Here is a 24,090-nt window from a genome sequence, read left to right on the forward strand (position 1 = left end):
GCTCGCGCGCTGGGGTGGTGAACGAGTACGGTCCCGTGGCCGTGCGCGCGCGGAGCGTGCTGCACGGCGGGAGGAAAGGAGAGGGTGATGGGGCGGCGACCGTTGGAGTCCCCGAGGAGAAGAGGATGCCAGGGCCTCCCGAATGAACTGACAACTGAGCAGTTTCTCAGGCCCTTTTAGTTTCCATTTTTTTTACAGGACTCGTCACATCAAATTTTTAGACACATACAGAAGTATTAAATGTAGTTAAAAAATAACTAATTATACAGTCTGACTGATTCCCACGAGATGAATCTAACGACGTTAATTAATCTATGATTGGACATTAATTATCAAGTAACAACGAAACGTGAGTATCCAAATCCAAACTTTTTCACCAACTAAACACACTCTCAGTCACAAAGCTCAGCAACTTGGACACATTAGCTTTCAGAACAGGCACTGGTAGTGGTAGTGGGGTCGGAATTCCAGATGGTAAAGGGAGTGCTGAGGCCAATCTCAATAGGGCGGTCAAGAGTATTACGAGTATTAAATTTACTAATATGGTAAAAAAAATATTATAAGATGTGAAAGACACTCCTCCAGCTCAATTATTTAATTCACAGTCAGGTAACCGTCTGCATCCTCACTAATACTGGCCTGATCGACCACCAGCACGGCAGGGAGTATTCAAGCTCGGTAAATTCCATTTCAAATAGTGTCCGAACGTCCAAAACGGTGCGATACATACTACAAAAATTTTGATATCTCGATTATAGGTTAGTTGAAAAATTAATTGTGTCTTTAAGAACATCTCTAAAAGTCTTTATAAAATATACTCGGTAAATTATTATTAATAATTTTTTAGAGTTATTTGAGTAAAAATTATTTTTTATATATTTTTATATTTTTTAACAATTTTTTTATATCTTGTGCGTAATCTAGATAGTCATTTTCACTCTCCATTGTTAGCTAGCGAAATTCGGAATAGATGATGTCTATATTTAGATATCTAATTGAGAGGTATTTTTTCACCAAAATTTCTATTCATATAAACTAGAAAGGATATAAAAAATCTTTTGAAGATGCTCTAATACTACTTAGGTAGAGTGAGATGGTTAGTTATAAGATTTAGATAGTTGGAACTTGCAAGAATAGCTAATTCAAACACCTTCTATCTAAAATTTCTAGCTAAATGACTAGGTAAAATAAAAAAACTAGCCAAAGAGTAGGAAACCAACGGCCTCTCCATCTACCTTCCTCCTCCACTCCAAAAAAAACTACTCTGATGGATGGAGCCCACGCGTCATGGACTCAACCAACACGGTACTGTGGATAGCGCTGCATCAGTCGGAGCCGCCGGTCGCCGCGCTGATGGAGCTCCGCGCCGGTCGTCGTGCGGATGGAGCCGGGTGGAGCCGCCTTCGACCAGATCCGCTCTGGAGGATCTCGTCGCTGCCGGAGACGAGGCGCCACTGGGTCGCCACCAGTGGGGAGCTGCCGCCTCTGAGCCGGGAAAGATCTGCCGTGGGGGCCGGAGACGAGGCGCCGCTGGGTCGCCACCAGTGGGGAGCTGCCGCCTCTGAGCCGGGAAAGATCTGCCGTGGGGAAGGGCAATGGTGTAACCAATGGGTGGGCCATGTATGCCATGGCATACCTAAATATTTTGATCCACCTAGTAAATAATAGTGTCATTGATCAAATTAGTTAAGAGCTTGATTATCAATTTGTTGTGATAGATATGGAGTTGCTTTCTTGTATATCTGCCTTCAATCCTTCCAACTCATTTGCTTCTTTTGATGCATAAAAGGTACGTAGACTAGCTAAGTGAAAGCGATCGGGTGCTCTAGCCTAAGAGGAGGAAGGGGTGAATTAGGCACTCTAAAAACCTTAACCTATGGCTCCAACTAGTTTGCACAAAACTTAATCTAAAACAAGCTATCTAGATGTGCAACTATGGTTCATCTTAATGTGAAACCCTCATCTCAAAAGAGTTTAGCAACTTATAGCCAATTCTATCAAGAAACTACTCTATGAAAGTAGAGGCACAAAGATTGCAATATGAAATGTGGAAGCTTAAAGGAGGGATGAGAGGAAGCGAACTCTCGACACGAAGATTTATCCCGTGGTTCGAATTGCCACAAAGGCGCCCCTACATCCATGTTGTTGAAGCACTCACGAAGAGTATCGCTTCCCGGCAATCAAGTCTCTTCCGTAAACACAATCACGGTCACCTTAATTCCGATCTTCACTAAGAGAGATTGCTCATGAAGGAGGGGTCTCCGTCCCCGCACAAAGTTGTCGACGCCACTCCACACCAAGCCGGAGGGTCGTAGACTTGCCGGCGAGCCACCAAAACTCCAAGAATGGCCGGCGCACCAAGATATAATTTTGGTTCACTCTAGAACCACAGCACAAGGATCTAAACCTTACTTGATCACTCACTCAAGAGCTAACTTAACACTAACACTCACAAAGCTTGTGCTAAGGACTAAGGATTTGATCTCTATGCTCTTGGATGGTTTGGAGGTGTGTGTGATGTCTTGGGACTCCAGCAATCTTCAAATAGCCAGGGGAGCACATATATATAGGCCTCCAAGTCGAACTAGCTGTTTGTAGCCGTTAGCAGCTTTTCTGCGTAGGCATCTGAACTTCCGGTGCAGGGGCATCGGTTCTTCCGGTCACTCACAGCAACTGAAGTAGCCATTGGCTTCCTGACACAGCTGCAGCGACTCCAGGGACCATCGGTTAAACCGATGCATAGGGCGTCGGTTAAACCGGTCACACATAGCGCCAGGACTAGCCGTTGGACCTCCCATTTCTGCTGACGCCATTGCTCCAACGCTATACTCCGGTGGGCGTCGGTTCTTCCGATGCTGAAGGGCTAGCTGTTTCACGCTTGACATCGTCTCTAGAACATAGTACATTGATTGCACCGATGCTTAACTTGACAGCGTCGGTTCAACCGGTGCTACACTTTTTCTTCACTTGATCTCTAGAGGCGCTCAGTCTTACACCAAAGCCAGGGCGTCGGTTCTTCCGACAACCATCGGATGCACCGGTGCTTAGGCATCGGTTCTTCCGGTGCTATTGGTTTCTACAGAACTCATCCAATTTAGTGTTTTTTTGAGTTCTTTCTTCGTGTTTTGCTTTGTATGGCCTTTTTACTTCATCCTTAGGATCTAGAAATGTTCACTCAACAAAACCATTAGTCACATTGATTGTGTTGTCATACGATCACCAAAATCACTCGAAATGGCATAAATGGTGCCATGTTCGTTACACTAAGTTCTATCCTAACAACATGATTTGGTGAAACTTGATTTACAACTTGACAATTATATTGATGATGTGAGACAAAATGATAGCTTCAAAGGCATGGTGAATCTTGCTTACCTCTCACTAAAGGTTGTGCACAAACAAATAGACACACGTTATATAATATGGTTTACACGCTTTTCAAATTGGCATGGCTTTTACCGATTGCGATGACAAGTGTTGAAAGGGTATTATAGAAAAAATATCGTGGCATACCTTCTATAAAATCCTAGGTTCGCCACTGGGGAAGGGTCGCCACCATCGGGGAGCTGCCATCGCGGGGAGGGGGAAAATGGAGGGCCGCGCGCAGGAGGAGCCAGATGCTACCGCTGGGTCGCCGCTTCCAGGGATGAGGAGCCGTTGGGTTGCTGCCATCGGGACCTGCCGCCGCGGGGACGAGGGAGATGGAGGGCCGCGCGTGGGAGGCGCCCGATGCCGAGCGAGACCGGCTCGACATTTTTTCAGAGCGAGGCCTCCGTTTTCCCGATCTTGATGGCGAGCCGAACAGGATGACTAGTTTGTTTGATGCTAGTATTTTTCTAGATTTCTCTAAAATTTTAGGCTAGATCTATTTGAAGTGTCTGTTGGAGATGCAAAGTCTACTCCATCCGTCTTGTGGAAAGTGCAATCCTAAATTTGAAAGAATATTTATAAGAAAATATAATTCTAGATTTTAATCTCAACTACTATCTAATTAAATGGTCAGATTGATTTCCCCACTACACGAGTGAGCTATAGCTTTCTATACTTATAAATTATCTTAAAAAAAGTTTAAATAAAAAAGAATTCCTTGCGTGCGTGTCCGATTGCCTTCCTATTTGACTGCTCTCCGCCCAAAACACCCCAGGCCTTTCGCTGGCCTTTTTTTCATTTTTATATTTTAAAAAAATATTCAAAAATATATGGTCGTTTCAAGAAATTTCAAAAATAGGGCGACAGACCTGTTTTGTAAAAAAAATTAAAAAAAATTACAAACAGGTCCCCCAACGGGCGATAGGGGGCCTGTCGCCCCCCCTCGGGCGACAGGGTCCCCCCTCTATATAAGCCCCCCACCCCCATTCCCTCCTCATTTGAGCCCAAAAATTCCAACAAAGATCCAGAAAAAAAAAGAGGAACTTCCACCCAAAATCCTGAAAAAAAAGAAGGGTGAGGAAAAGGGAAGCGGCGAAGCCCTGCCGGATTACGCACTTGTGATCAGCAGGTAAATATATTTGAATCCATTGATATTGTATAGCAATTTAATATAATTAGTGCTATAGTAGAATAATTTAAGTACGAGTTCGAAGATAGAATTAATTTTTAGATAGTGAAATATAGAATGGTAAATTTATAATGACAGTACCTTATTGATATTACAGCATAAGGTAATGGCTGCCTCAAATTCTGGACGATTTTCATGGACCGAAGAAAAATCTAGTATAATACTTGATATCATGACACATCTTTTAATCAGTAAGAAGTTGGATCCATTAGCGGATGGTACGATAGAGATGGTGTTGTCCAAAATAGTAGAATTTAAAGATTTCATAATGTTTCGAGGTATTACAATGGAAGATGTAAAGGGACACCTGCTAGAATGTCGGAATATATACATGAGAGTATGTGAACTAGCGAATCATCCTAATGTCATTGGATTCTTACAAAATTCTTGTAAGATATGGATGCGGCCAGAGGTGTATGAGATGCACATTAAGGTAACTCTCATTTAGTTCTAATTCCGTCCGTCATTTGGAATCAATATTTATAAAATAGTAAAATTGTTGTTGAATTATATGTTAGGATTACCCCAAGGACACGGAGTTGATTAACAAATCGATACCAAATTTCCGTAAATTGGTATGTATTTTCGGTGGACTTATGCCGCAAACTAGACGAAGGAGGTGGAGAAGATCTTCGGGTGATAATACTTGGCCTCCACAAGAACAGATGACCGGAGTTTCGTCAAATCATGTTGCAACACCTGAAGCACCAAGTTGTGTTAACTGAGATGACGACATAGATGACTTCATGGGCCCCAAACCATGGCATCCAACACATGATGTTCCTCCCCCTGTACATGAACCTAGATCCAGGATAGAGAGAAAGGGAAAGGAAAGAGATTCATCAAGTCATGCTGCAACACCTCAAGCACCACCATCTGTTAACTGGGATGACGACATTGATGACTTTATGCCCCCCAAACCATGGCCTCAAACACATGATATTCCTCCCCCTGTACATGAACCTAATCCAGAAAAGAGAGAAAGGGAATGGCAAGAGGTTCGTCGAGCCATACTACATCACCTGCAACACCACCATCTGTTAACTGGGATGACGATCTAGATGATTTCATGCCATGATCTATAACATATGATGTTCATCGGTTTAAGATGTATTCGCATTTAGTATTGTTAATGTTGTATTATGCTTGTATGTATGTCTCGTACCTAACTTATATTCACTGGATATGTACATAAAGTCGAGTTTGAATCGTAGTTAATCCTAATGGAGCATCGAAGCATAAACATACCATCTATCGTAAGTAATGGAAAATACGAGTGGTCAGAGGCGAGCGTTGAAGTGTACAAATAAACGGTCCACAGCTATCTCATTACAAATAAACATCAGAGATACAAACATCGGATTCAAATTATTGTACTATAGCACTAATTATATTAAATTGCTATACAATATCAATGGATTCAAATATATTTATCTGCTGATCACAAGTGCGTAATCCGGCAGGGCTTCGCCGCTTCCTTTTTCCTCACCCCTCTCTTTTTTTCAGGATTTTGGGTGGAAGTTCCTCTCTTTTTTTCTGAATTTTTGGTGGAATTTTTTGACTCAAATGAGGAGGGAATGAGGATGGGGGCTTATATAGAGAGGGGGGACCCTGTCGCCCGTGGGGGGCGACCCCCCCCCCCCCCCCCGCCGCGCGGACCCTGTCGCCCGTTGGGGGGCGCCCGCCCCCAGCCCTGCGCGCGCCCGTTGAGGGACCTGTTTGTAAAAAATTTTTTACAAAACAGGCCTTTCGCCCTCTGCCTGGGCGACAGGGGTCATTTTTGAAATTTCTTGGAACGGCTATATATTTTTGAAATTTTATTTTTTTAAATATAAAAATGAAAAAAGGCCTTTCGCTGCTCGTTTGCCAGATCATCTCTCGACCCAAGTTCGGCCCATTACATTTCCTGGCATCGCCGTCTGGAGAAGGGCGATGAAAGGGAGGGAAAGGGTTCGCCGAAACCGCGGGAAATGGCGCTTCATTCCGATCCCACCGCCGGCGGCGGAGGAGGAGCGAAGAGGCCGCGGTCGGATGCGCATGGGGAGCAGCGGGAGGCGGCGGCGGCGGCGGCGGAGGCGTCCCCCATCTCGGCGCTGCCGGACGAGCTGCGGCAGCGGGTCCGGACCCTCCTCCCGCTCAAGGACGCCATCCGCACGGGGGTGCTCGCCCGCGGCTGGCGCGGCCTCTGGCGGACCCGCTGGGCGCACCGCTCCGCCGTCGAGGTCTACTTGGACTCCCGCGACGCGCCGGAGCGGGAGCTCGACGCGCTGGAGAAGGAGCCGCGCCCGCACCTCCGCCTCCACCGCTTCTCCCTCACCGTGGATACCTGCAAGTTCACGTCCTCGCACCTCCGGCGCTTCCTCAGCTACGCCGCCGAGTGCCGCGCCGAGGACCTCAGCGTCGAGATGTGGACGGCCTCCAAGCTCAAGTTCCACCTGCCGCGATCGAGCCCGCTCCTCGCGCGCCTCTCGCTCCGCCGCATCGGCATCTCCAGCATGTACTACAGGGGCGCCCAGCCGCTCCGTGCCCTCGAGGTCGTCGCGCTCTACTCCGTCTCCATCACCCAGGCCGCCGTCAAGAAGATGCTGGCGCTGTGCCCCGGCCTCCGCACGCTCGACCTGCGCGCCTGCGACGCCGACAGCTTCTTCTACTGCGACAGATCCGTGGTCTGGCCGCCGAACCTGAGGAGCATCACCATCGCGGAGTGCGACGGGATGGCCCTTCTGTACCTGGTGAGCGTGCCGAGCCTCCGCTCCTTCCGCTACAGCGGCAGCTTCCTCGACGCGCCCTTCTCCCTTCCGCGCGACGCCGCGCTTGCCGACCTCTACATCTGCTTTGAAGAATCCGTAGCAGGAGACTACACCCGCCGCTTGAACAATGCGCTACCAAATGATCTCTCTGACCTCAACGTTCTGACCATCTGCAGCAATGCCCTCCCGGTATGTTTCTCTCTATTGGATTTTGTTTCATCTGGCTGTGTAATCATCAAACTCATAAGTTGTTTGATTTTGAGAAAACAGAGAGAGCAGAACTGTATCACAGTTTCTTATGCTAACCATGAATTTTAGGTTGCGTTTTCCTTGTCTGATGATGGAGCAACTTGCCAGTTCCCCAAGCAGAGGAGGTTACACAGTTTGAGAGAGCTGCAGCTACTCATGTTAGATATGGGGCCTTCCAACCTTGCTGACATATATGTCTTTTTCAAGACTTTCCACTGCCCCAATTTGGAAAAGCTCTTTGTGGAGGTTAATACCAGCCAGACAGCCATGCCTTTCTCAATCTCTGTTTCAAAGACATTATGTCCTTTTGTTTCATCTACTTCTTGGTTCTTGTTTCATTGATTTATGTTTGCAGCTCCCAGATGATCCCAAGGAAGGTTCACATGATTGGGTTGGGGAAGAGCCACCAGAGGATTGTTTAGACAATGTTAAGATAGTGAAGATCGCGAACTTCAACTGGCACCGCACCGAGGTGGAGCTTGTGAGCTTTTTATTGAGGAAGGCTAGCTCCCTGCAGAAACTGCTACTAGTTTTTTCCAAGGCTGCTCCACTAGATATGCCTGGTGTACAAAGAGCAGAACTTTTGCTTATCCATGAAGCTTTGACCAATGGCAAGATCATGCTTAGTGAATCTGATGATGTGGCAACTCAACCATATCATTATGAGGTCTTTCTCGAGGTTTAGTTGTCAATCTACAGTCAAATCAGAGCCTCTTTTTTTGAAACTACAAATCAGAGCCTCTTGGACTTTAGGTTCAACCTATCGGGGCACTATCCTTTTTGGACTTAGTTTATGAACCTCATATGAAGAAATATTACCAGTATTGTCTCCTGAACGCATTTTGTTTAATGTTACTAGTAGCATGTCAGTCAAAATGCTTGGTGTTCCTATGCAGGCTTAATTTCTTGTCCTGCTACCTCTGGCAGCACGTCTGTGACATAATCCCTATGAACCGGAGCAGCTCCATTTCATCTTTTAGAATTCTGTTTGAAACAAAGAGATTTCACAATTCAGTATGAAGATACTACTATTTTGCCACGTCTGAAATAGTGGTTAATGGTTATGCCATAAAGATTATTATGGCTCATGTACCTTCTCTTTGATCTGTTAATTTGATGCATAAGATTTTAGCAGTAGGAACTGTGGAGATACACACTTCGTTACTTGAGTATGATTAATTGATTAGTTCCCAGCACATTTTCTCAAAAGATAAATAAGAAGCCTGATTGATATATGGACACATTGCTTTGATGTGATCATCATGATGCCCCTGGATGTGAATTAGAGAAGCAACTTAGCAACAAATATTGGGCAATGCTTAAGTCTCCCTTTGCTATGGCTAGAGGTGATTGGATACTTTTCCATCATTAAATAGATTAATTGTGATGCTGAAACCTACACTTTGGAGCCTGTGTATTTTGTGCTGCAATTGGGGACCCTGTTCCTTTATCTGTATTTCTTAGAACCGGAGCCTTGTTATGTTTCTTTGTGCAATAATGAAATTCAATTTATTATGTACTGAACATTGTAATTATCACTGCCGGTATGCATCTTTGTGGCTTATATTTCTAAGTCCGGAAACTGGCAGAGCTTAGTCTGTTCCAATTTTGTAATGAGCAATAAGAGTTCAGAATTCCTTAAAAAAAAAGAGTTCAGAGTTTCATTCCTTGTTTTTTTCGAGGACTCTTGTTTCAAATCTGTATGTAAAAAGAAACTTGACCTGACGGGGTAAGACCTCCCCAAAGCTCTCATGCAGGTTGAGAAAACCCTTAAATCCCCACTCCACCCATACATACGGAGAGGAGATTTTTTTTTCAACGCGCAGATAAACTGAACTCTCATGCAGGTTGATAAAACCCCTAAATCCCCACTCCACCCATACAATCCCCACTCCACCCATACATACGGAGAGGAGATTTTTTTTTTCAACGCGCAGATAAACTAAGCTCTCATGCAGGTTGAGAAAACCCCTAAATCCCCACTCCACCCATACATACGGAGATGAGATTTTTTTTTTTTTTTGAAAACCCCTAAATCCCCACCCCACCCATACAATCCCCACTCCACCCATACATACGGAGAGGAGATTTTTTTTTTCAATGCGCAGATAAACTGAGCTCTCATGCAGGTTGAGAAAACCCCTAAATCCCCACTCCACCCATACAATCCCCACTCCACCCATACATACGGAGAGGAGATTTTTTTTCAACGCGCAGATAAACTAAGCTCTCATGCAGGTCAAGAAAACCCCTAAATCCCCACTCCACCCATACATACGGAGATGAGATTTTTTTTGAAAACCCCTAAATCCCCACTCCACCCATACATACGGAGAGGAGATTTTTTTTTCAATGTGCAGATAAATTGAGCTCTCATGCAGGTTGAGAAAACCCCTAAATCCCCACTCCACCCATACATACGGAGATGAGATTTTTTTTTTCAACGCGCAGATAAACTGCGCCATCTCTAGCCAACAAATCCGCCCTGTGGGGATCGACCTCTGGCCGGCAAGGTGCAAGCGCATAGCCTAGACTAGCTGGGCTAGCTGGTGTTGCATTGTGGTTTTACCGTGGGACAGTTCCTACAGGTTGCTGATTTGCTCGCTATCTTAAAGTTCTCATGAGTCATGATTTGTTGTCCCCTCTGACCCTGTTCTGCTGGCTGCTCCACCAGCCAGCCAACATTATTTTTCTCTCACACCACTCCAACACCAGCCTCCAGCCACCAGCCAGCCAACAGTATTTTTCTCTCACACCACACCAGCACCAGCACAGCGAACAGGGCCTCTGTATCTAAAAGGTATTATCACAGGGGTATGCTAATGTATCCAAGTCTACGGATCACGTCATGTTGGTGCTAGATGAAACTGAGTAATGTGAACCTGGCCAATCTTTTATTTGTTCACATGTTGTACCGAAGCCTGGTATGGCTCTCCGTTCTAAATTGTAAGTCATTCCAACTTTCTTTGAGAGTCAAAATATTTCAAGTTTTGGCCAAATTTATACAATAAAGTACTAACATTTATGATATAAAATAAATATTATTTCCATTAAATATACTTTCATAGTATATCTAGTTGGTACGATAATTTTTTGTAATCTTTTCAATAATTTTGGTCAAATATAAAAATAGTTTCATTTTCCAAAAAAATTGGAATGAGTTACCATTTGAAACAGAGGGAAACGGAAGTGCATCTAAAAAAATAGAATAGGGTGTCCTGATTCATCATCGTGCAAACATGATCCTTACGCGACTTGGGCAGGGCGAGCTGGGCGGGCCACAGTTGGCAATTGGCATACGTTTCCTACTTCAAATTCGGCCCAAACAACAACAGCCCATAACTCGCCCATCTTCTTCTTCTTCTTCCCTGGGTCAGTGTGAGGCTGTCAGCGGATCGTCTCTTGCGGTCTTGCCCTTCCGTAGATCCGTTTGTTCACATAACACGCAGCGGGGCGGCGCCGGCACAGCGCAGGTCTCCCCCGAGGCCTCCCCAGCGCGCCAGAGAGCGGACGTCACGGAAATGGGGACCGATCCCACCGGTGGCTGTGGCGGAGGAGCGAAGAGGCGGCTCAAACATGAACTGGCCTAGAAACAAAATTGCAGCCTTGCCTAGTACGAAGCTAGTTCAGTCTTAAGTGAGACAAGCATAGCACAGTAAACATACCAAAACAACAGAATGTCAACGTCCAGTTCCAACGAAATAACGATGGCCACATTGAACTGTTCCAAGGAATGAGAAAGACTGGATAATTGATTAACTGTCTGATATGGTAAGGAATCCACACAGCAGCCAGCGCGGGAAAGAAAGTGAGCAGACTGGATAACTGGGTTGCAGCACAACACATATCCTCCAAGGCTTTCCCCACTGTTGGCTACAATGTTTACTTCACAAACTGAGTACAGTTAGTCTAAGCAATGGACAAAATACAAAGCAATTCGGAGCTTAAATCAACACTAGAGCATATATCACACGGTTTATCAAAAGAAACAGAAGCCCTAGCATTGAAGAGAATAATGCTATCACATATGTGCCTTAATGTACATTGCATAGATGAACCAAGACTATGTGCTGATAGGAACCTTGCAGGTTGCCTTATTGTGGCCATAACCCTTACACCTGCTGCAGCGCACTGCCCTCTTAATTGCGATGCGAGGATCAGCTGGCTTCTCTTTGGGCCGGCCAACACGACGACGGGTTCGAATTGGGCATGGGTATGTTGCTGGGCTCTGAGCTGGATCAGTTAATGCACTAGTAGGCACAATAACATCTGGTATGGGGTTTATTGACAAGGAGTAGGTCATGCGGTAGAATCCCGTCGTGAAGTACTTCAGGCAGTAGTCATATGGATATTGTCCGGTGCGCTCAAATACTGCAACTGCATGCATGCACGGCAACCCAGAAACATTCCACTTTCGGCAGGTGCATTCCAATTTGTTAAGGTTGACAACATTAACCGAGTCATCACAGACCTTAAACACGTTACTACCACTTTCATCATTTTCTGCTGGGAGGACGTTGAGCGTGTGAGCTTTGCTCATCTCTTCCTGCAGTTTCTGATTAGCTGCAGGTGTTAATACCTCAGTCCATGCATTAGAAGACTCCCTGCGAGTGTACATCATCTCCATCAGCTTGCATCTTATTGTGTCAACCAACTGCACAACCGAAAGTTCATATCTCGTGGGAATCCACTCAGAAACAGTGCCAAAAATATTGCAAGAATACTGCCCATGACGAGATCCCTCAAAAAAGGCATCCGACCAACGCTCAGGTTTGATCTCCATAAGCCAACTAGCCAGCTTGTCAGATTCACCTTTGATGAGCTCAATATATCGATTGAACTCATCAGCTGTGCATGAATATATGGCTTTCTTAAGATGCTCAACCATGGCTTCTTTTAGTTCCTCAGTCCATGCATCATCCAGTTGCGTCTTAAATTCTTCAACAAGAAACTCCACACAGTAGCCATGATGACTCCCAGGGAAAACTGAAGATACTTCATCCCAAAGCCCATGTTCTCCATTTGATATGAATGTGATGGGTCGAGATGTCCCAAGTGAAGATTTTAGTTGCTCAAGGAACCAACGCCAATTTTCACAACTCTCATCATCCACAACACCAAATGCAACTGGGAACACATCACCTTCACCATCAACCGAAGTAGCAGCCAGTAGCTTCCAATGCTTATTTGGCTTTGCAGTAATTGCATCAAGAAAAAGGAGTGGCCTGCACCCATGCTCAAAACCATGAAGTGATGCATGGAATGCAACAAAGAAACGGAACTTTGAATCTTCCAAAGCCACTACAGTTGCCACACTTCCAGGGTTGGTCTCTACAATCCTTTCACAAAACCAAGGTAGCTGACTGCATGCCTCTTCATGTGAGCTATAAAGTTCTTTTTGAGCAATTGATCTTCCACGCCAAGCCTGTGAATAGTTCAAGCATAGTCCATACTCCCGTTGAAGATCATTTGCAATATCTCTTGGTCTGTAGTTTGGACTATCACGCAACTTTTCTTTTATGACACTTGCAACCCATCGTTGAGAAGCCAACCGATGACTTTTTACTGTTTCTGATTCACAGGTGTGGCTTTCAGATATTTTCTTGACCATGAATTCTTTCTTTGCAGAGGACTTAGAAGCATGTATCCTCCATGGGCAATCTTCACCAGTACATTCAGCAGTCACGCGAGATGAATCATTCTTGATAAATCTGTAATGGAATCTATGAGCGATGGCATACTTATGCAATGCATCACGGAAGTCCTTAGGACCTTCAAACACCTGGCCAACTCCAGTTATCGCATTCTTCCAACTTGCACAGACCTTTTGTCTCTTAGACCCATCCTGAGTTGTTGGGACAATGGCAAAGGCATCTGTAGGAGCGCCCGAGACAGGAACAATGCTCTTTGACCTGAACAAAAAACGCATCATGTCATTCTGCAACTTGTTAGTGCGATTACAAGAAATTTGTGAAAATAGGCAAGTACCTGTTGTCACTTTTCTTCATAACATAAATGTATGTTGTTTCTGACTCCGCATGGAACTCAACCATGCGGCGCAGGTCCTTGTCATTGGAAATAGAGATCAAGGTTTTATCATTCTTTGGAAGGAAGTACTTGAATGCGAACTGATCGAGTTTCAGGTTGTTAAGTGTCGATGATATCTCTTGCTTAAATGCACTAAAAGTCCAGTCACTTTGGACAAGCATTGCATGTGCCTCTCCACCAGAATAAGACATGTGTCCATCCGCATCGGTGGTGAATTCTCCACCTATTTGAAGAACAGCTACAATTTGTTCCTTCCCCATAAGTTCTGCTTCCTACAAAAGAGGCATCAATCCAAAAATTAGGCTTGTTTTAACAGATTTCCTTTAGAAACTCCACGTGTGGGCGGAGATGCTAACAGACTCTGAAATCTTATTAAATGATCAGGGTTGAGTTCAAAAAGTGGTAACGCACATCTCCATCGATTAAATGCAATCCGGGTTGAGTTCAAAAAAGAGGTAACACACATCTCCATCGATTAAATGCAATCAGGGTTGAGTTCAAAAAAGAGGTAATGCACATCTCCATCGATTAAATGCAATCACGGTTGAGTTCAAAAAAAGAGGTAACGCACATCTCCATCGATTAAATGCCAACACGGTTGAGTTCAAAAAAGAGGTAACGCACATCTCCATCGATTAAATGCAAAACACGGTTGATTCAAAAAAGAGGTAACGCACATCTCCATCGATTAAATGCAAACACGGTTGATTCAAAAAAGAGGTAACGCACATCTCCATCGATTAAATGCAATGTTTAGTAACAACCCAATCACATGCAGGAGTTCAAATTCAGCAATAGTTCCAGAAACATGGGCCTATGTGCAACACAAGGTGTGTCTAGTTAACGAAATGAATGACACAACTCTAGTAATCTGAGCACTCCATACTTCTATTCCACAAACTACCTTCAAATTAAGTGATCTATACATAACAGCAATTTTTGTTGGTTCACATACTAGTTACTTGAGAATTTTAAATAAATCTTCCATGATAATAGTTACTTTGAGAAAGCAAACAGCACATACTAAAAAATCAGCAGTACCGAGCAGAGAAAAAAAAAACCCTAATCTTCCTAGCTCTCAGTTCTACGGCTTCGTGTGCCCGACTCGGATCAAGTCGATCAACCAAAGCCGATTTCAGGTTGAAGCTACGCACCAAACCTAACAAGCACTTGGACCCCACAGAGCAGGCGCTTCGATTACCCGGGACGTCGGTGGATCTGCGAGTCGGGGATGCGGGGCTCCCGCCGGGCGGCGAAAGCGGGGGCGGCGGGCTCCGACCCCGAGGACCCAACGACGACGGGATGCCGCCCGATGCGCGCCGGCGACGGGGCTCCCGTTTCCAGCCGCCGCTGGTAATGGCTCGGGGAGATAAGGCAGTCGCGTGCCCCCCCGAGACCCGAGTGCGGGGTTCGGATCTAGGGTTCGTGAGTAGGAGGGCCCCGCATGTCATAAGCAGATCGCTGATACAGACACGTGATCGAGGCCATCGTGCGCCCCGTGCTCCCGAGCCGGACCGCCTGGCGGGATCCCGCAGAGGCCCATGAAGCGGCCCAGACGTACCGGTGGACTCGGAAAAGCCCGGCCACGCATGGGCACGCGGGAACGGCCCAACATCTGTGACGGATCGGGCTCGCGTGCAGACCCGTAGGCCGGGCCGGGGCCGCTCGCAAGTGCACGCTGCGGCCCATGTAGGTGCGTTTATAGTATGTAGGCCGGGCTAGTGGTTCGGCCTTGTTGGGCGGTTGGCCGTTAGGTTCACCCGAGTGCTCCACTAGAAAAAAGGTTCACCCGAGTGGCCCTGCCTGTACGTACGGCTGCATCCCAATGTTGACCTCCTCATCTCTCGAGTCGACCGTCGTGTCAGGGCACAGAGCGAGCCGAACGCGGCCGACAGGGTCGTCGGCTCGCCGCATCGCAACGCGACGAACGAATCGATCGACCGGCACAAAAGCGACGGCCCCTCTCGGTCTGTCGAAGATTTGTTTTTCGACCGTGACTGAGCATGTTTTTCATTAAGAAAAAAACAGTTGCATACACAATTTTGACATAGCCAGACAAAGATTGACCGTCACAAGAGCACAAAAAACTAAAAAAAAACACACACAAATGAGAAAACACAACAAAAAATACAGACAGCAGCAAACAACACGGGAAGAACAACGCGCTCAACCCACAAACCAAGGGAATCCACACCACCGAAACAACCGAACCTGCAAGAAGGAACGCCACAACACCGAGATTGCATAGTCACCGACGCAGCAGCAAGATCCCCAACGGCCAAGCATCCGCTAAAGGAGAATAGGAACAAGGCGGCAAAGCATCCGCCTAAGCCGAGAGAGGTGGCAAAGCATCCACCAGAAGGCACGACCAGCTCAAAGAGACGGTGGCAAAGCATCCACCTCTATACGAACTTCAACCAGCAAGGCGGCGAAGCATCCGCCAGAATGAAGCGACCTGAGCAACCAAGAGTGATGGCGAGGACGATGAAGCGAAGGCAGGATCGGAGGGTCCGACGACAGTGGCAACCCGCGACGCTAGAACAAGGTGGATAGGGTAGGCACCCCATGGCTCCAAAGCCGGCAGAGCGCTGATAGTAAAGCCTCCAACGAGGAAGTGACGCCACTGGCGCCACCATTGCCGGACCATAAGGTCAAAGTTTTCACCTACAAAACTCACCGGAGAGGAGGGAAGAAGCGAGGAATGGATGACGCCTTTAACAAGGTAAGCGGCGCCCGAGGGCGTTGTCGTCATCAACCCACAAGCGGGCATGGCTTTCGCCTGCACCCCCATTCTTTCCTCGAGAACGCAACGCCAAGGAAGCCAAGCGAAGCGAGCGAAATGGAGGCAAGGAAGTCCACTGGGCCCACCAAGCCGGACGCCACGGCCCCAGAAAGACACCAGAGCCACGAACGACGAAGAGCCATGGCAGCCCAGACGGCGGCGGGCCACCCGCGAACCGCGCGCCGTGCGACACCAAGGGCCCACACCGGCCAGCCCCGCCGCAGCATCTCCGCGCGAACGTGCAAGCTCCGGCAGAGGAGGCGGGGGCCGCACCAGCACCGCTGGGCGGAGGAGCGCCGGCACCGCCAAGCGGAGCAGCGCCACGGAAGCGCGCCAGCCGGGCAGAGGAGCGCAGGCACCGCCCTGCGGAGCAGCGTCGGCCGGGCGGAGGAGCGTCGCGTCACGCCAGATCCGGCCAAGAGATGCACAGATCCGGCGATGGAGCAGGCGGATCCGGCCACCGGCGACCCTGTCGGAGAAGGAGGGGCGACCACGGTACCTGAGCTGAGGGAGAGAAGAGGGCTAAGGGAGAGAAGGGCCGATGGAGGAGGGCGGCTAACCGACTTCGGCGCAGCCGCAGGCCGCCGCCGGCGGCCGGGCAGCGGCGGCGGCCACAGGGGTCGTCGGCCGGGAAGGGGTTGCGGGAGAGAGGGTTGCGGGAGGCCTTCTCAAGTTTTTGCTTGTTCTCCGCACCTCTCGAATCTGTCGAAGATTTAGATAAGGGCGGCCGCGATCGGCGGTGATCTACGACTACTTCATCACCGTGTGAATTGTTATGATCAACAATCGAGTAGCTTTCGCTTTTGCGCCGCCGAACGAGATGCAAATATAGGCGTAACGGAAACAATGGGCACTCGATCGATCCTTCGATCTTGACCCTACTCCTTTATTTTAAATAATGTATATATCTAGAAAAGTGAAACGACTAATAATTTGAGACAGAGGGAGGAAGTAGCAGCCTAGCAAGCCACCTGCACGCTCAGTGGGGACATGGAGAAGCAAGATGCCCACAAAGTACCTTGGCAAGCCGGTGACTATTTATTTATAACGTGCAAGAAAGGTTGTGGATGTTTGCAGTGCATGAAGATGATTCTGTATCTAGTTGGGGAATGTAGATTACTAGAGTTTTATTTTTTTCATAGTATAAAGCAGGCCAATTGAGCACCATCTTGACCACTCCTTTGGGAGGTTTGACATTCTTCAATTCGGGTTTATAAAGTGAAAGGCTCCCGACTCAGGCGGCGGCCAAACCCTAGCCGCCGCCAGCCACCTCTAACCCTGCAAATGGGTTGGAAACCAAACTAAACCCACATCAACCCATTATCATTAGAGAAATTAATATTACTCATATCACTCCAAACCACCACCACCACGAACCAATCCAACCCAAATATTTCAGCTCATGATGTAATAAACTATTAGCCAAACTATGGTTACAACCCAATAAGAATCCGTTTCTCAAAAAAAATTACAGTGTAAATTTTGCCACACCGTTTTGCATAGAGTAGCTGTCAGTTATACTGAGCCATCTCCAATAAATTTCAGTCAATTTCGATAAAATTTTATAGTGTGAACGCGAGGTTTTATTTTGAGGGTCCGGCTCTTGAAGTGAGACTCACGTATAATTCTAGCCATGCTGCTTTGCAGAGAGTAGCTCCTAGTCATATTGAGTCATCTACAACAAATTTCAGTCAATTTCGATAAAATTTTATAGTGTGAACGCGAGGTTTTATTTCTAGGGTCCGGCTCTTGACGTGGGAACCACGTGTAATTCTTGCCACGCTGCTTTGCACAGAGTAGCTCCTAGTTATACTGAGTCATCTACAATAAATTTCAGTCAATTTCGATAAAATTTTATAGTGTGAACGCGAGATTTTATTTCTAGGGTCCGGCTCTTGACGTGGAACCCACATGTAATTCTAGCCACGCTGCTTTGCACAGAGTAGATCCTAGTCATACTGAGTCATCTACAATAAATTTCAGTCAATTTCGATAAAATTTTATAGTGTGAACGCGAGGTTTTATTTCTAGGGTCCGGCTCTTGACGTGGGGCCCACGTGTAATTCTAGTCACGCTGCTTTGCATAGAGTAGCTCCTAGTTATACTGAGTCATCTACACCAAATTTCAGTAAATTTCGATAAAATTTTATAGTGCGAACGCGATGTTTTATTTCTAGGATCCGGCTCTTACATGACCGATATTTATATAGTCATATTGTTTTGCATAAAGAATCCATTTCAGCCCACTCCAATCCACTCCAATCCATATTTACATAGAATCCACCCCACCCCATTAGCTCATACAATCTATTTGAGTCCACACAAATACAATTCATATCAAAATCTAATCCATTAAATTCATTTCAACTCAAATCATTAGCAGGGATAGCCACCTCCCGCCTTCTTCAGAACATCAGCGTTGGTTACACTGCGAGATCGATATGAGCTAGATCGGAGCATCTGGCACCGAGCTTTCGGGTCATCCTTTCTTCGATCAGGATATGTTTAATTAATTAATTCACGGTGTCGTCACGAGCGTCCGGCCGATCAGCTTTAGCAAAGCTAGCTGCTGCCGCGCGCTCGATTTCACCCAGCGGTGACCAGGGTTCCCCAAACAGGTGGGAACCGGTACGATTTGACCGGTTATCGGTCAAACCGGTCCGGTCCGATTCCGATTTAGGCCGGTACATTTGAATTCTAAAAAATGAAAAAAATTCAAAAAATTCGTAAAAATATTTCAAGGTGCGACAAATCTAATGGTGTCAATTTTTCTTAAAAACCCGTTTATTTAGTATAGTTTGCGGGGATTTGAAGTTAAATAAAAAAACATGTATATAAAAAAAATACAAATATAATATAAAAATAGTAAAAAATAATTGGAGGGTTCATTTAGACTAAAGTAGGGCACGTCTGCGCGCGGCCGTGTGGAGGAGCTCGCGTCGCGTATACGTGAGCCTGCCAGAGCTATAGCTAGACACCGATCGAGGCCATGCTAGGCTGCCCCGCCGGCCGCGCCAGAAGTTTCCACACACAGTCACACCGATTGAGTGCATGCGGGATGCGCACGCAGCGACTCGTAAACGCGGGACGCTAGCTAGTCTGCATGCCGATGCCGGCCTGCTCGCCTGCCTCGCCTAGTCGCCTGCCGAGTGACATGGCTCGCTCGGCAGCTCGCCTCACGTAAGCTGGCTACTCTACGCCCTCTCTAGACTCTAGTCCTACCACCGCCGCGCTAGCCTGCTCTAGCTACGGAGGACGGGCACATGCTGCATGCCCAGCACTGACGAGTGGTGACGTACACATCCTTAGCACCCGTAGTTGAGGAGATTTATGGGAGTATATATGTTCCCCATACCTCCTCTACTTAGAGGTGATGACAAATTATGATCACTATTATAAAAGAGGACAAAAGTCCACCCCAAAAGTACCGACATAAAAAAGACCCGATATCAATACTAGCATAGGTACTGATTCTTCTTCATACCGGTATTTTTGGGTTGGATGAAAGCCTATGCAAAGCCTTAGGTACCGATTGGTAAATAACAACCGGTGCCTAAGGCTATCCATAGGCACCGGGTGGTGCTACCATCTGTTACTTTTACATTAGTACCGGGTGGTAACAGCAACCGGCGTCTAAGGATAGCCTTAGGCACCGATTGGTGTTATCAACCGATACCTTAGGCTCATCCATAAGTTACTATAAAAGAAAAATATCTCCCTCTCAATCATAAGTGATGTGTAGGTGAGAGGGTAAGAGAGCTACCCGCGAGGCAAGAGGTCGCAGGTTCTAATCCCGGCCACTATACGTGCATGTGCGGGGCTCTTCCAGGTTTAATAGATTCTTTTGGCCAAAACTACTTGCCTACCGGGTTCCTTAGGTACCGGTTCCTTTACCCGGTGCCAAAGAACGAGGCCAAAGGTCTCGATTTCGGGGTACCGGTTCAAAAACCGGTACCTAAGACCCTTGTCTTTTTTAGTAGTGGATTCTAGTGATCTCTTTACAGTCTAAGTTAGCTCTTATAAATTTTTAATTTAAAATTAAACAAGATTAAAGTGGGATCCTTTTAGATGCAACTCTTAGATTATTATTTTTGAACGAACTGGACAAGAGCTCTGCTTTTCACTTAAGAGAAATAGAGCTTGTCGGTACCTCTGGACTAGGGTACCCCCTCTTGCTGTGTTCTTGTGTTCTTGCTCCCTAGGTAGACCTGCCGAATCGCTTAGCGCTTCCCCGAGTACTCACCCTCTGGGATTAGGCGGGTGCACTACGCCACCTCGCTGTGGGTCTCCACAAACCACAACATTTGGCGCTGTCCGTGGGGAATGCGCAGGCGTAGGCCAGATCTCCGCTCACCTCTAGGCTTCTGAGGTTGAGCTCATCCTCTGCAACGACGACGAGAAGATGAAGAAAGGCATGGCGTCACCTACGCCGCATGCCCCAGCACCGAGGCGACAGTGCCCTCGGTGCGGCGGCGCACGGCAGCGGCGCCTGCTGTGCGTCGCCACTACGACACCTCAGAGCCGGCGCGGTGGCGCGCAGCGGCGACGCCTGCTGTGCATCACCCTACGACACCCCAGCGTCGGCTCAAGGTTTTCTCTCAAGCAACCACCGGGGTTCCCCTGCGGCGGCACGGCGTCGGCTCAAGCTTTCCTCTCAAGATGGAGCCTGGAGCCGACGCCTGGGACTCGGGAAAGATGACGGTCGCCTTCTCCCTCGCCTGGCTCAAGCCTCTCTCGGTGCTGCTGCAAACAGGCCTCGACCTCTGCCACGAGGTGCGGGGGCCCTGTGTCAGCGCCGGGGGGAAGCCGGCGAACGACCGCCCTTCTCCACGCTCCGTGCTCTTCCAAACGAGCACCCGTCCTTCCGCTGCGCCAGGGTGTCATGCCGGCTTCAGCTCACTGTGAGCGGCCACCGGGCTGGCTTCCGACGGCAGCCGGCGACGGCTGGGCCACTCCCATTCAAAGCCAAAGAATTTGTCCTCATGCTATCTGAGCATGGGACAGTTCTTGTGCTGGGAATATCCCTGCAAGCTCCCGAGGTGATGCTAGATGATGCTGTACAGGCACGTCCAGGTCGCTCTTGCCTCCGACGACTGAGAAGAACCCCCAAGGTGGCGATTCCACTCCGGCCAGGATCGTACATGCCTTACGGGACGGCGGCTGTAGGTTGCCCCTAGATAAGATTAAGAGTGCTCCTCCTTTGTAATGACGTGGTGCCTACGTGCGGTCCAGAGCGGTAAAGGTCCGCCCTTGTAAACCCGACCTCTGGCTTCGTCGCGCAAACAGGCGACACCATCGAGTGGTCCAGAGCGGTAGAGGTCCGCCCTCGTAATCCCGACCTCTGATGCACACCACGCTAACCATATGAATCAAGTAATAAAGGAGATTTTCTTTCCCAGTCTTATCTTTACATTAGCTTAATTGCACTCATCCGTTTCGGCTTGATTGTTTCCTTCTCTCGTGCGGAGTATTTCCTTTGTTGCTAACGATCCACATTAAGTTGCTGGCTTGTGGTCAGTCTGGGATACCCCTTCTAGCTGGAAGGCGGCCCGAACTCCTAAGGACCTGCTCTGGGGAAGTGGTGCTTGTATCCTGGGGTGGAGAAGTTCTGCGTAGCCGCTTAGCCTGGTAATGTACCCTAAGCCTACGCACTTCACTGCCCTGTTACGAGTCCCCTAGTATCCGAGGCTGCCGTGCCTAGAGGTCCGGACTCCTTTCTAGTATAAGGCGTGGTTTCCTATGCCCTATCACAAGGTCCGGTGACGTATCTCTTTGGATCAATGGCGACAGCTCAAGTCCACTCCGGTGGCCCGCTCCGGCGGAGACCGCTCGCCACGGTCGCCCAAGCCCACTCCGGTGGCCCGCTCCGGCGGAGACCGCTCGTTACGGTCGCCAGGAGCCGGGTCCGGGGAGGTGGTGCTCGCTCCCTGGGCGATCCGAGGTCCATGTAGCCGCTTAGCTTGGTTCCGTACCCTAAGCCTACACCTTCACCACCTAGTGGAGAGTGCTCTAGTACCTGAACCTGGCAACAGGTGCTCTGGCCTCCAGTGGGTCCGGAGCACCCACTTTCGACATGAGCACGCCAACGCAACCAGGTTGCGTCGGAACACGTCACAATAATGGCCCCACCTGCGGGTTCATACCTCCCCCGAGGTGGACCCGGGGGCCACTGTCGGTACCTCTGGACTAGGGTACCACCTCTTGCTGTGTCTAGGCGAGAGCCTCGTAGTTATCCTTGACTACGCGCTGACGACCTGAGCAGCCGGACCCCCGCGGTCCGAAGCCCTTCTCACTCGGTCAGCGGCCCCAGACACATTCCTTGCTAGGAAAGGGTCCGGTAACGCCGCGTGTCCCGGAGAAGGGAGCGCTCAGCCAAAACAGCCGGGGGCCCCGGACCTCCCGCGGGGTCCCGGACCCCCATATACTATCCGGACCCCTCAGCGGGGAGGGAACAAACACCCCGCCTGGGACAGGTCCGGAGCCGCCACGTGTCCGCAGGCGCAAGCACGCGCGCGGCCGCGAAGCTTCCTCGGGAAGACTCGCCCACCTACCGCGTTCAATACGGGAGACGTAAGTGCGCTCTGCCACAGCAGAGCCCGAGGCGACTTTTGCCAAGCTGCACTGTTGATCGCGCGTTACCAAGGTACACAGTGCAGCCGCTGGCGCCGCCCACGCCATGCATGTCAGTCTGCTACGCCAGTTGGACACGATGGCTCGCCTTCGCCTATCATGACGCCTACGCGGTAGACCCAACAGTCTACGCCGCAACCTACACTACCTCAACGGGCGCCTCGCCGACGGGACATGTGAATCCACTCCTCAGTCAGAGAGTCCACAGGGCGATGGAGCATATCCGGGGAGAGATTCTCAACCACTGTAGCACCATTAATGCCTTCTGTGCAGTATACTATACATCCGCGTTGGACCCACCTGTCGGGGTCTCAACGCCTGTGTACGCGTCCTCTTGGGCAATGAAAGGGAGACACCCGTTAGAGAAAGGCAAGGCCGAAGAAATCCCGGCAGAGGTCAGTACCCAGCATGGGTAGAGGATAGATTCATTCATATGCAAGAGCAATACAACTCAGAGTGGATGTAGGGTATTACGCTCCGGCGGCCCGAACCACTCTAAATCCTCGAGTGTTCTTGTGTTCTTGCTCCCTAGGTACTCACCCTCTGGGATTAGGCCGGTGCACTACGCCACCCGGCTGCGGGTCTCCACAAACCACAACAGAGCTTAAAAGTATAAGAACAAAAGAAGAAAAGGGCCAGGCACCCCTGCCGTGCAGTTTGGACAAGAGTCCTAGGCGCAACACACAAGCACGAAAGCAAAGTAACATAAGGACTCAGACCGGAATTAAGGAACGTGCCCGCTTGAACGGTTCTATGCACTCTTTTGTCCTTTTGGCTACCTATCGTGCCGTCGAGTGGAAGTTGTCGAAGCCACAAATTCCACGTGATGTAAATGGCCCTTCTGTTGAAGTCCCGCCTCTAATCGGTCGGCACCCTCGAAGCTTCCATCTCCCACCACTCGGCGATGCCAGCATGGTCACCTGGTGGGTTGTTCTGGACAATTGTGAAGTTGCCAGGGTGGCAACCTGAGTCCAAATCACCTCGGCGAAATGACAAAGCAAACAAAGGTGTTGTCGAGTTTCCAATAACCGACTCTTAGATTATTGATCTCAAATTTTAAAGCCGTTTACCAT

At 48.4% G+C, this 24,090-nt stretch overlaps 2 protein-coding genes across 2 annotated transcripts; one reads left to right on the plus strand and one right to left on the minus strand.

Moving 5' to 3' along the window:
- Positions 1-6,528: 6,528 nt before the first annotated feature.
- On the plus strand, positions 6,529-8,387 carry LOC120669411 (putative F-box/LRR-repeat protein At5g54820). Its single transcript, XM_039949170.1, has 3 exons — positions 6,529-7,497; positions 7,627-7,803; positions 7,913-8,387. The coding sequence occupies exons 1-3, from the start codon at positions 6,529-6,531 to the stop codon at positions 8,240-8,242; spliced, it is 1,476 nt and encodes a 491-aa protein (XP_039805104.1). The 3' UTR covers positions 8,243-8,387.
- A 2,904-nt stretch (positions 8,388-11,291) lies between these two features.
- Positions 11,292-15,021, minus strand: LOC120671205. Its single transcript, XM_039951487.1, has 3 exons — positions 14,807-15,021; positions 13,546-13,877; positions 11,292-13,469 (listed from the first exon to the last, which is right to left on the minus strand). Exons 2-3 carry the CDS (start codon positions 13,863-13,865, stop codon positions 11,621-11,623), a joined length of 2,169 nt encoding a protein of 722 aa, XP_039807421.1. The 5' UTR covers positions 13,866-13,877; positions 14,807-15,021; the 3' UTR covers positions 11,292-11,620.
- Between the last annotated feature and the right edge of the window lie 9,069 nt (positions 15,022-24,090).

This window comes from Panicum virgatum, chromosome 4N (assembly GCF_016808335.1).
Source record: "Panicum virgatum strain AP13 chromosome 4N, P.virgatum_v5, whole genome shotgun sequence".
Lineage (NCBI taxonomy): Eukaryota > Viridiplantae > Streptophyta > Magnoliopsida > Poales > Poaceae > Panicum > Panicum virgatum.

Excerpts from the sequence above, each read along its gene's own strand:
- LOC120671205 (XM_039951487.1), bottom strand. The coding sequence starts at position 13,865 with ATGGGGAAGGAACAAATTGTAGCTGTTCTTCAAATAGGTGGAGAATTC. Across the intron at positions 13,470-13,545 it reads ATGAAGAAAAGTGACAACAG|GTCAAAGAGCATTGTTCCTG; the intron begins GTACTTGCCTAT and ends TTTTTTGTTCAG.
- LOC120669411 (XM_039949170.1), top strand. The coding sequence starts at position 6,529 with ATGGCGCTTCATTCCGATCCCACCGCCGGCGGCGGAGGAGGAGCGAAG. Across the intron at positions 7,498-7,626 it reads TCTGCAGCAATGCCCTCCCG|GTTGCGTTTTCCTTGTCTGA; the intron begins GTATGTTTCTCT and ends CATGAATTTTAG. Across the intron at positions 7,804-7,912 it reads TGGAAAAGCTCTTTGTGGAG|CTCCCAGATGATCCCAAGGA; the intron begins GTTAATACCAGC and ends TTATGTTTGCAG.